The following is a 12287-nucleotide window of genomic DNA, read 5'->3' on the forward strand; positions in this document are numbered from 1 at the left end:
ACCTTCAATTCTATGAATTTTGATTTAATTTTAATGAGTAGTACAATTTCATTATAGATAATTATTCAATTTAAAAACATATTAATTTAAAAATATTAAATTTTTGTAATTTTTTAATTTATAATCAAACTTTTAAATTTTGATAGTTACAGCAATTTTAATAAGTATCTTTTGATTGACAAAATACTAAATTTAGTTATATTAAATGAAAAAATCAATAATTGAAACATATCAAAATTAGCATAAAAAAACTCATCAAGATTAAACTATAATTGACAAGATTAAAAAAATTGACCATAAAAAATATTAAATATGTTTGAGTGATTAGATCAAAATTATAAGCTATCATTGTGATAAACTAAAATAGAAAAAAACTAAAGAAAAATATTCCATATAATGAATAAATTAACTCTAAAATGAGTTTTGATAAAAAAAAAATCTAACATTTTAAAAAGTTTAAAATTGTTCCGCCCCGACAACGTTATACTAGTAAAGAAAAAACAAATTAAACCCTGAATTTTATTTATAATTTTTTTTAAAAAATTGTTTTTAATTAATTTCTACCGATTGAATAAGCCACATGCATAAAAAAATCAATCTTTATTGATTTTTTTTCATAACATAATTTATATATTCAATATAATGAATATCAATCTAAAAAAGTAGTCAATAAATATGTATATAGTTGTTATTGTTATATTAATAATGATTTTTTTTAATATAATTGCTTTTGAATTATTTTTATTAATTTGACGTTATCTCATAATTTTTACCCAAATGTTCTGATACTACAAATGGAAACTTTTTGGCTATGGGTATTTTTATTTTCCAATTCTGTGTTACAAAATGGCAGAGGTATTGCTGTTTTAACTCTATGAGATTGGCTTTAAGATATACATCTTGCACGCATGTGAATCAACTGTTGCTGTAAGGTTCCCCACGAAATGCGTCTTAAGTGTCTTGTGCTGCATAAACACATACCAAATAATCAAACAAAATCATTATATCTAACCGTAAAATTAGTGATAAGAGTTCGATAATATACGTATTAAATTTTTATTAGTTAAGAATAAAAGAAATCCCCAGTCAAGATTACTATACTAGCAGTTGGCTCAGAAACCAATTAGAAATTTGATGATATACATAATAAATGAACAAATAAGTCATTCTGTTCCCTTTAACTTGCGGATTAAGAACACTCAATCGTGAGAAATTTTAATAATTTATTCTATAATTTTGCAAAAAATAGCTAGTTACATCCACTCTTGCGTTTTTAATGAGCGGTAATATATTTTTGGCGTTCATTTATTTATTATCTTATGTTAATTCTCTAATACGATTATGTTCGATATGTCCATCATTGTTGTTCACGCGCTCTACAAACATACGAATTGATGCAATTGGCCTTCTTTTGAAGAATTATGGATTAAATTGTCAAAACAGGCCAAATTAATTTATACGAGCTTGTTCTACAAATTTAAGGACCGGAATTACCTTTGCTCGTATCAAGTATATATATATAAAGAGAAAAAGAGAAGAAAATAATACCTCCCACAGATCTCTTGCTTCAACAACAGTATTCGAGGGAAGTCCAATGTCCTCCCATTCGGCAGTAATGGAATTGGGCGATGGCCCTCGGTTGAGCAATAGAACAACTACTCTGTAGCCTGACAGAGGCCCTGCCCAAATCTGGTTAACCAAATTAACAGACTAATTCGATCAGTTAATTTGACTTTGGTTATATCGGTCAGTTTATAACTGAACCGACCATTTTCTCACCCCTAGCTAGTAAATTTCATGGCCAATAAATTTACCTCGGGGTCACCTTCCATTCTAACCTTCTTAGCTTGAACACCGAGTGAATCTGCCATAAACAGTAACCCGAAATTATCTAACGTAGCTATTGATGTTAAACAAAGCAGATACATTAAAATGGTACAGAATTACATATATCTTACCTTGGTTAACGGCAATAACCTCCTTATTGGTAATAATTTCAACCGTCTCTTTTGTCATATTCCTCACATCACAACCGATAAGAAGGGGTGCCTGCAGAAAAATATAAACTGTATGTAACCGAAAATTATGTTTTCACATTTTTAAAGTAGAGCCTCGAGATAGCTTCAGCTAGAATTATACCTTGGACATTGCCCAAATGCTGAAGTGGACTATGTATTCATCTTTTGTCATCCCTCCATTACCGACCTCGAGCATGTCAGGATCTGTTCCACCAGGATAAGATATAAACAGATTCAGTAGTTATATTCTGCAAGTTTCGGAGGTTTTTTACCGTAATCCGAGAATAACTACGAACCATTCCAACCACCAGGCCTTGCAAGGTCAGCATAAATCTCGTTCATGTCTGCTCTTGACATCATACTGCAAAAAAAAAAGCAAAAAAGAAAAAAAATGAATGGCAATCAAGGATTCCTGAACTGAATGGGGATTTTCGTCCTCAAATACCGACTGTTTGAAAGTTTAATTGTACCTTTCCCAATTATCAGAAATGTCACCGGTGGTTCTCCAGCTATTTCCTACCTTGGCACCCCAAAGTGCAGGATGCAGGTCTCCCCTGATCAATATAAAGAGGTGATAAAAAATGCTTCTAGTATCAACAAGAAGACTAGAAGTTTAAGAGTGAAGTCAATGGGGAATGGCTTACCATTCACAAAGCGAGAAGAAAATAGGTCGACCTGCCTTCATAAGTGCACGAGTCATTACAGGGTACCTATACAGAATAATTGAGGAAAACATATACTAGTACTTCAATCTGGTGATTCTGGTGAACCATTACTTGACCACTCAGAGCACAAAAGAACAATATTTGTGGCAGGTAATTACCTTACAGTTGGTTTTGTACCATCATTGAAACAATTATCATACTTCAAATAATCAATGCCCTGCAAACAATACATGGTGCATTAAGTACTGTTCACAGCTACATTGTTTTGTTGAATTTTTAGATAAATAGAGGTCATTATTAACATACCCATGAAGCAAATGTCTTAGCATCTCGTTCTTCATGGCCAAGAGATCCCGGCATTGTTTTGCTGCATGTGAAATACCTGCCACATAAAGGCGGATGCAGTTATCTACTCAGGCGTCTTACTAGACTAAGTACATGAAATACCTGCATTATATGGTAGAATTATGTTACCCTGCATCTGAGTAAATTCCTAATTTAAGACCTTTGCCATGGACATAATCAGCCAGAGCTTTAATGCCAGATGGAAATGTGGACTTCTTCGCCACAAGATTACCCTGGAAATTATCAGTTATCAGTGTTGCTACTTTGTTTTACAGTTGACAATGCCAATCTTTTGGTTTTTAGCCTTTTTGTGTCACTTAAATTATCAGCAAATTTTGGTGACTAGACAAGGCTAAGTCTTCTTGGTATAAAACAAAATTAGGAGAAGAGAAAAGATGAAGATGCAAACCTTCGCATCACGAGATATTTCCGCCCAGCAATCATCTATAGAAAAGGAAAAGATAGAAGAACACGTAAATTAGATACTTGTGCAAACGATTAAACAGAGGTAGAAATAGCAATGTTTTAAAAAGAGAGCAGCAATGGCTAACATTACCTATATTAACATAGGTATAACCAAGTTTATGAAGACCGGTTGAAACTATGGCGTCAGCTGTAAAATAAACAAAATACCATCAGCGGAATCCTTTGGAATGACTTTTTTTTAATCTATGAACAGTTAAGGGGAAAAAAACTATTATATGGTTGATGATAATTTCTAAAAGGGAAATCTATTATGAAGATATAAAACTGAATAGTACAAAGATTGTATACCAGTCTCTTTGATCATATTTTCATCTATATGGCAACTGAAGTGATTCCAGCTATTCCACCTGGGGATGATCAATGCAAAGTAAATAAAATCATACTAAAACTAGAAAGATAAATTACATTAAAGGACTCGTGGTTATAATAATAATAACGAACGACTGTTCAGACGAGGGCTTGTGCAAGATCAACAGTGTTGTATGTAATAGTAGTGAAGAAAATGCGGATCACGTATTTTCTGATTGTGTTTTCAGCAGAGCTATTTGGGCTAAATGTATGGAAGCTTGTGATATTCATGGAGTCATGGACAAACAAAGAGCTAGAGCAGGAAGATCGCTTAGTTTATCAGGATAACAAATGGAAAGAGCATTTTTTGTGTAGAGTTAGAAGAACTATATTATGTGCTATTATTTATTGCATATGGACTGAAAGGAAGTCAAATTATCTTCAATAATAAACAGCAGTTAGAGAAATGGGTGCAAACGATGATAAGAGATGCAGTTTTGTTGAAGATGGATGAAGGGATGCAGAAGTCTCAAAATCCTATTGCAAATGTGTTAATTGAGAAATGGCAAAATATCTTGTTAATTTTTTGCCTGTTATGATTGTATAATAGAGTTGTGTTTCTCTGTAATAAGTACATACTGTTTTTCAGATTAATAAATTTCTCTTCTTAGTGTTTGACTAAAAAAATGTTAATGGACATGGCCGGTGGTAGAATCAGAAATATTCACGTGGAGTGATTTTCTTTTTAGTCGAGCTATACGTCGTTCGACTTTTTTGACCGAACAGTAGTTTGACTTTAAAAAAAAGTAGATCAAACTATAATTTTGTTTGGCTCAATTTTTTTTTAAAATTATTCGATCATCTATAAAATAATATTGGTACATCGGTTTCAGACATCTCGGAACCGGGTGAGACGGCCGCCCCATTTCGCCCAACCCTAGTTCTGCCACTGAACAGGGCATTGCTAAATAAACCGCCTCCAATTGTACCATATTTACATTGCCTCATATTTTGCATATACTACAAATCCTATCTATTATTTGCATGAATAGCATCAACAAACCAACAATGACTCACATATTCTACAGATTCAAAAGCAAATGACCATATCATCACAAAAGTTAATACCACCAAAATAACATTCATCAAAGAATTCGTAACATTTATCTTTATAGTACTATATACATGGATTTCATCAGGTTTGCTTGCGGTATAATAATCCGTAAATGGTAGTTCTGGGGAAGGAAAGTGCTTGTATGAGAAATTGAACCTACGACCTAAGCAGAATGTTGCATATACCACTTAAGTTATAACTTATTGGTCAGTACTTGTATCTATATTTGATTTCATGGAAAAGAAAGTCTTTACTATGGAATATGAATTTTAGAGTTTCAAATTCTCCAAAATGGATTGAAAAACTGATATTTCCTAAATTATGAATTATTCAATTTAAATAAAATAAAATAATTTTGATAACTTTTTTCTAACCAAATTTAAAATATTAATAATGAACTTTATTTATATATAAATTACAATTTGTTTTTCTTAATGAAATTATTTTTGTAGTGCATGTAACAACAAAAATTAATTAAGAAGCAAAAGATATTTTAGTAATATCCACCTCATATCTCATATATTAAATCTTTAATCAGATGAAAAATTAACTCTCACTCGTGTACTTTACCTTCCACCCAAATAAAAGAATAATTCATTAAAATCCATCTCCTACTTCTACTTTAAGAAGTCATACTTTGGCAAAAAAAAAATACTTTAAGAAGTCATAAGCTTTTTTTTTTCTTTGATAACTTAAGAAGTCATAAGTTTTAGGTTAGAGTTAGTAGCATCTTTTATTTATTCAAACTATTTCTATTTAATAGGATTATAAATTTTAAAAATAAATATGAGTTGTTTTTAGTAATGACTTTAGGAACAAATGATCAGTTATTTGGTTACATTACAATTTTAATGATTTGATTTGATTTGTTTTTATTATTTTATTTTCAGTTTGCCTGTGAACATAGGATACTGAAATAATATAAAACATCAATTAATGTTTCATTGTTGCTATCTTTAGTTTTTCTTCCAAATATGGTACTATAATACTTAATAAAATAAAATAAAATTTTAGTTTATGGGATAGTATAATGTAAATTGTCAGATGAACCAGCTCTGGCTCAAATTAAATATCACAATGATAAAAAATGATAAAAAGATCTGTATCTATTGTTTTGCTTCTGAGTAAATTTTCAAAAATTAATTACTAGTGAAACAGTAAAAGAAGTTCAGGATTTGCTCAAAACCAAAGCAAATGACTATTGAATCACTCCGAAAACTTGAAGATAAATTTTTTTATGAGCAGAAAAACAAAACTCGCCGATCAATGGAGTACTGAGTAAAAAATAATTAAAAAGAAAAAAACGAGATAGAGCTAGAAATACATACCCCATGGGAGGAGTGATGCCAAGACCATTGGCAAGGAGGTTACGTCTGTAATTGTTAGCAAGTGTTGTTGATGACGTCGGCGATGCTTCGGCCACCGCCGCCGCCGCCGCCGCCAGCAGCAGCAGCTGTAGAACTGCTGAAGTTATTTCCATCTCCAGCTTCATCTAATTTTGATTATTGCTATTTGTGGAATGAAAGGAATCGGATATAAGGAATCAGAGAAGAGGGGTTTTTGATATTTGGGTGCCTCAAAGGCACCCAAATTTCCGGATAAGTGCCTCTTTCGGAAATAATTCCGAAAGAGTGCCTGGACCCACATGTTCCGCATTCTAGAAATGCGGAACATGTGGGGTTCCGCATTCCTAGAATGCGGAACACTACTAATTTGGGTCAAAATTAGTGGTGTTCCGCATTCTAGGAATGCGGAACACCACATGTTCCGCATTTCTAGAATGCGGAACATGTGGGTCCAGGCACTCTTTTGGAATTAATTCCAAAAGAGGCACAACAATGGAAATTTGGGTGCCTATGAGGCACCCAAATATCAAAAACCCGTAGACTGGACTGTTCTCGACTGACACTCTATTATTAATATTGATAATATTATTATGACTAAATTACTATAAAGCTCTCATATAAATCATAATTCAAATTTTAGTCCTTTTTATTGAAAATCAAATGATATGATCCTCTATTTTTATTTTTGTCAACATGTTGTCTTTTCGTCCATTTTTGTGTTAGCAAAAAGAGAAATAAAAAAAAATTAAAATTAAATTTAGTCTTTACACTTATTTTTAACACAAAATAAAAATTATAAATTTATGAAATTCAATGTATTAATAAATTTTATTTTTTTCCTTTATATTTCATTTAGTTTTTTAAACTAATAAAAAAGTAAACTTTAAAAAAATAAAATATTTAAAATTTAAATTCAAGCCGTTAACTCGCTAAATATCATAGCAATATAATTTTTGTTTAGATGTGTCATATGTTTAAGGATTGGAGTGAACTTTTATTTACTTATCCTTTTACTCAGTTTTTTTTGTCATTTCTTTTACTCAGTTGACTTAAATCGTTGGCGAAAATAAAAATGAGAAACGTGTCGTTTGATTTTCAAACATGAAGAACCAAAATGTGAATTATAACATAGGTGAAGGGTCTTAGAGTAATTTACTCTATGATTATTAAAATGATAATTATTACTCCCTTGTCCAAAATGACAATCCGATATTTATTTATTTTTATTGGGAGTAAATTTTTTGACGTTTGTGAAAAATATAAATTCATTAATAAATTTATTAATTAGATAATAATTAAGAATTTGTGAATGAACGAACAAACACAAGCGGGCTCTATTAGATGCAGAATATACAAACACAAGCTCAAATTCACTACTAAAATTCACCGTTTTACCGACGGATTTTAGCGACGGAATTGAGATCCGTCGCTAAATCCATGTTTCCCGACGGATTTGGCGACGGAATTAGAATCCGTCGCCAAACCCCCAAAATTACTACGCGGGAAGCCTCCCGCCTTTTTTTTGTCGTTCTTTAGCGACGGATTCAAGCAATCCGTCGCTAAATGTAACGACGGACAAAGAGTCCGTCGCTAAAAGGGGCGCATTGAAACTCACCGTTTCAATGCTCCCTGTTTAGCGACGGATTTCTTGAGTCCGTCGCTAAATTTGGCGACGGACTCAAGCAATCCGTCGCCAAACTATGCGTTAATGAAACGCACCGTTTCATTAACGCATGGCGACGGATTATATCAATTTAGCGACGGATTTAAATCCGTCGCTAAATTGAAAATCTATTTGACAGAAAACGGCTCTGCTTCTTCATTTCACTTCATTTCCATTTATTTTTGTTTCCGCCGTTGGTTCTCCTCCCTTCGCCATTCGTTTTCTTGTCTTCCGCCCTTCGTCTGCCCTCCGTCGTTCGTATCCCGCCGCCGTTCGTCTTCCAGGTAAGTTCTCTTACATTTCTTTGTTTTTGGTATTTAGTTAGGGTTTTTAATTTTTTTTATTTAAAACAGAAAATTGATTCCCCGCCGCCTGAACCTCCTCTCCCCGCCGCCGCCTGAACTTCCTCTCCCCCTCTGAACCTCCGCCGCCGCCTCCACCGTAAGCCCACACCAGGTATGTTTTTTTTTTGTTTTTTTTTTCTTTGTTTTGTTTTATTTTCCTATTTTTACTTAATAACATTAATTTATGTTAATTGTTAGGCTAAAATAGTTAGATGGCAGCCATTTAAAAATAAAAATTAGGTTAAAAATAATAAAATGGCAGCCATATATAATTAGGTTAAAGGAAATACTAGGTTAGTTTGGTTAATTTATTATTAATTAGGTTAAAAATAAAAAGTTAAGTGTATTTAATTATTATGTTATATATAATTATTATGTTTTGTAATTTATTATTAAATTAGATTATTATAGTTAGGTTAATTTATTATTAATTAGTTTAGATTTTTATAATTAGGGTATTAAAAGTTATTTTTAATGTATGTTAGATTATTTAATTGTTATAAAAAGATTATTTTATTGTTAATTGTGAATAAATTGTGAAATATGAATTTATCTAAAAGTAATTACTTATTAATTTTGTTTAAATTAGTCTAATGGGTTTAATTAGATTATAAAAGTTATATTAGGAAATTTGATAAAAAGGGCATATTTACTTTAGTTAATCGTTAATTAGAATGTTATCAACGATAATTTAAATTGTTGAATTAATTTTTAATTGGCGTGAATAGGTTGGGTTAGTTAGCTTAAATTATTGTGTTTTATATTTTGAAAATGTACTGTTTATTTGCAGGCTTTCCCTGAAAAATGGGTGATGCTCATTTTTAGGGGAAATGCTGCCGGATTTTCATTAACAATATAATACTAATTTGCGATAGTTTTTGTACGTGTTGTAGTTTTTGTACATTGTTGTCAGTTTGCACCGCTCCCGCCTTTTTTCTTCATTATCTTGCAGTTCTGCTCTATAACAAGTAAGTATCGTTGTTTTCTATTTTTTATTTTTTTAATTAAAGTAGACTGGATAAACTTAAATAAAGAATAAAAAAAGATTTTATTCACACCGAATAAAATCTCACCTAGCCGTAGAAAGCCCGTCCCGTGTCCTCAAGAGATTGAACGACACGGGATTGTACGTGTGTACAGTTCGTAAAACTGGTGTCTACGTAATTCGATCACGGAAAAAAATATACGTATAGATGCGGTAGTTACATTCTTTTGAACTGTCCTGAAATCGAGCATTACAAGAAGTAAGTCGTACTCTACTTTTAAATTTATTTGTCAAATACATGACTTTACTGTAATAACAAATATTGGGTTCTTTTTAAAGTTTGTATGTTGACGAGTTGTACGAAATCATTCCCGGAATTACCCAAGTACAAGTAGAAGTGAAGCTCGAGACTGAATTTGCCTCGTGGTTTGAACGATATGTAAGTATCCAAAATAATTTTTCACAATTATCTCGTACTTATGTAAAAGGTCTGACAAGTATACATTTATGTGGTACAGGCGCAAACTAACTATATAAGTAATCCGTATATTTCGAGTCTGGCTAAGGGACCGCTTAGGCAAGCTAACCATTTTCAAGGATATTTTGTAAACGGGTTTAAATTTCAAACAAAGGCTTATGGGGAGAATCAATTAACCATGAATAGTGGAGTTTGCGTCAAAGGATCACTCTACGCTCCAACGGAAAGTGATTTTTACGGAATACTAACAGATGTTCTTGAGTTGGAGTACCCGGCTCTGCCAATTAAGAGGACTGTCTTGTTCAAGTGTAACTGGTTCGATCCGACTGATAGAGGTATGTCAGTGCATCCTCGATATAATATTGTGGACGTCAATCATAAACGGAAATACGGAAAATACGAACCATTTATTTTGGCTGGACAGTCCGGTCAAGTACATTACTGCACATATCCAAGTAAAAAGAAAGATAAGGTCAATTGGTGGACAGTATGTAAGATGAGGGCCAGATCAGAGATAGACATGCCCGATTCCATTACTCCAGCGTTTCAAGAGGACATTATAGAACAACCTCTAAACGTTATAACAAATGACGGTTCAAGAATTTTGGTTGATCCGGTTGGGGAAGTTGATACAGATGTGTTTTTCGCTCCTCCAGAGGTGGAGGACGAAGAACAAGTGCCGTCAATATCAGACGAAGAAGATATACTTGAAGACGATGACGATGACGATTAGTAGGTAAATTTTGTATTAGGTAGTTGTATCTTAGATGTTCATTCAAAAACTGATTTTGTTTTATGATTTATATGTATATGTATATATGTTATGTGTTTAATATTGATTTATTTGCAGATATGCGAGGGAGGAGTGCTAGTGGGACGGGCCGGACTCGGCCCCCCACACTAGCGGTTGTTGAGGAGGAGGACGACCAGACAGCACCTCCAGAGGTGGCTGAGGCGCAAGAGGGTGTGCAGCCAGCTCCAGCACCTCGTAGACCTCGAGCTCGGCGCCAGCCTGTTGAGGGGGAAGTATTGGATGCCACTGGCAGAATCCGAGTCATCCCCAACGCACAGAGGTAAATAAAAAATTTATATTTCTTAGTAATAAATGTGTTATATATAATATTTTTCTAAGTCATGTTGATTTTTGACTTACAGGACCAGGTTGCTCGATACCAGCACGGTATCTAGAGAGTTGCGGGAAATCTTCCAGAGTCGGTGGTGGGCAGTAGGCACCGCTTGGAGGTTTTTTCCTGAGGAGGCTGTTTCTTTTTACTTCGAGGAGTTTAAGGTAATTTAATTTAATTTTTATATTTTTAATCTACATTTATTATTTTAATTAATTTGTTAAAATTAACACTTTTGCAGAAAAAATTCTTCTGGGAGGACGAATTCGAGGAACGAGTCATCCGAAGTACTTTCGAGAAGCATGCTGCGAACCGGTATTCTGACAGGTTGTCCACTTACAAGACTTCTCGTGAGAGAGACGTGTCTATTACAGACGACGTGTGGCAGGCTTGGGAGAGAGTTTGGGACTCTGATGAGACAAAGAAGAAATCAGCCCAGGCGCGGGCCAATCGGATGAGCGAGCCGGCCGGAGCTGGCACTGGACCAGTTCGACATACCGGAGGGTCGATGTCTGCTTTAAAGCATAAGGCGGTTTTGGTATTTATCTTTTATTTTAATTATTATAGTATTTTATGTTATATTTTGTTGTTAAATGAACTTATAAATAACTACATTTGTCTGGCAGGCTAGGGAGCTGGGCGCGAGCCGACACATGCTGAGGTGCATAAGCGGATGCACACTCTGAAGGCTGACCCGACCCGATTCGTGGATGAGCGCGCGAGGATTGCGGCTGTAAGTATCTTTTTAAAATTATATTGATTGAAAGTAGTATTCAAATAGTTTAAGTAGTTCAATAGTTTGAATATAATATCTCAATTGTTTGAAACACATAATTTATTTTATTTGAATTAGGTATCTTTGTTGTTCCTTTGAATTAAGTGGTTTGGTTGTTGATATGTGCTAGTTTGTACAATTTGAAGTTTGCAGGATTTCCCTGAAAAATGGGTGATGTTCATTTTATAAACGAGATGCTGCCGAATTTTTATTAGAAATAACGTTTAAGTTGTTTGAAACATGTAATTCATATGAAACTAATTGGTTTAAATTATTATTGTAGGAGCGTTTTGAGCAGGAGATGTTGGCCGCTACACAGACAGCCGAGGGGAGTACAGCATCTACCCCAGTGGATCCGGACGAAGTTTATCTTGCTGTTGAGGGGGTGAGGAAGCGGCGTATCTACGGATTAGGCTCAGTTGGTTCTGAGTACGTAGCCTCGCAGCGGGGTACTTCTAGTAGACGACCCGGCAGCTCCTCTCAGACCATGTCGCCAGCTGACGATGCGAGGTTCCGCACTGATCTCATCGCTCAGTTTGCGGATACGATCAGTGATCAGGTCCAGATTGCGGTTGCAGCGGCGATGCAGCAGATGCAGCAGCGGGCCCCGGGAGATGTTTTACCCACTCCTCCACCACCGCCTCCACCTGCTACTG

General features: G+C 34.1%; 3 protein-coding genes across 4 annotated transcripts; 2 read left to right on the plus strand and 1 right to left on the minus strand.

The window, feature by feature from the left end:
- Positions 1-663: 663 nt before the first annotated feature.
- LOC126683071 (alpha-galactosidase 1-like) lies at positions 664-6476 on the minus strand. Of its 2 annotated transcripts, none has more exons than XM_050378899.2 (15): positions 6245-6476; positions 3803-3861; positions 3585-3641; positions 3438-3472; positions 3158-3261; positions 2990-3065; positions 2842-2900; positions 2663-2728; positions 2489-2572; positions 2315-2379; positions 2140-2222; positions 1959-2049; positions 1815-1864; positions 1549-1710; positions 664-965 (listed from the first exon to the last, which is right to left on the minus strand). In XM_050378899.2, exons 1-15 carry the CDS (start codon positions 6406-6408, stop codon positions 873-875), a joined length of 1248 nt encoding a protein of 415 aa, XP_050234856.1. In that variant the 5' UTR covers positions 6409-6476; the 3' UTR covers positions 664-872. The 2 variants fall into 2 exon arrangements, with proteins under 2 accessions (XP_050234856.1, XP_050234857.1); XM_050378900.2 differs by having other exon boundaries at positions 1549-1689; positions 6245-6474.
- A 3086-nt stretch (positions 6477-9562) lies between these two features.
- Positions 9563-10465, plus strand: LOC126681367 (uncharacterized). Its single transcript, XM_056105828.1, has 2 exons — positions 9563-9693; positions 9773-10465. The coding sequence occupies exon 2, from the start codon at positions 9911-9913 to the stop codon at positions 10463-10465; it is 555 nt and encodes a 184-aa protein (XP_055961803.1). The 5' UTR covers positions 9563-9693; positions 9773-9910.
- LOC126680431 (uncharacterized) lies at positions 10423-12007 on the plus strand. Its single transcript, XM_056105957.1, has 6 exons — positions 10423-10468; positions 10583-10805; positions 10888-11020; positions 11098-11394; positions 11483-11589; positions 11915-12007. The coding sequence occupies exons 2-5, from the start codon at positions 10585-10587 to the stop codon at positions 11540-11542; spliced, it is 711 nt and encodes a 236-aa protein (XP_055961932.1). The 5' UTR covers positions 10423-10468; positions 10583-10584; the 3' UTR covers positions 11543-11589; positions 11915-12007.
- The last annotated feature ends 280 nt before the right edge of the window (positions 12008-12287 follow it).

This window comes from Mercurialis annua, linkage group LG5 (assembly GCF_937616625.2).
Source record: "Mercurialis annua linkage group LG5, ddMerAnnu1.2, whole genome shotgun sequence".
NCBI classification, from domain to species: Eukaryota; Viridiplantae; Streptophyta; class Magnoliopsida; order Malpighiales; family Euphorbiaceae; genus Mercurialis; species Mercurialis annua.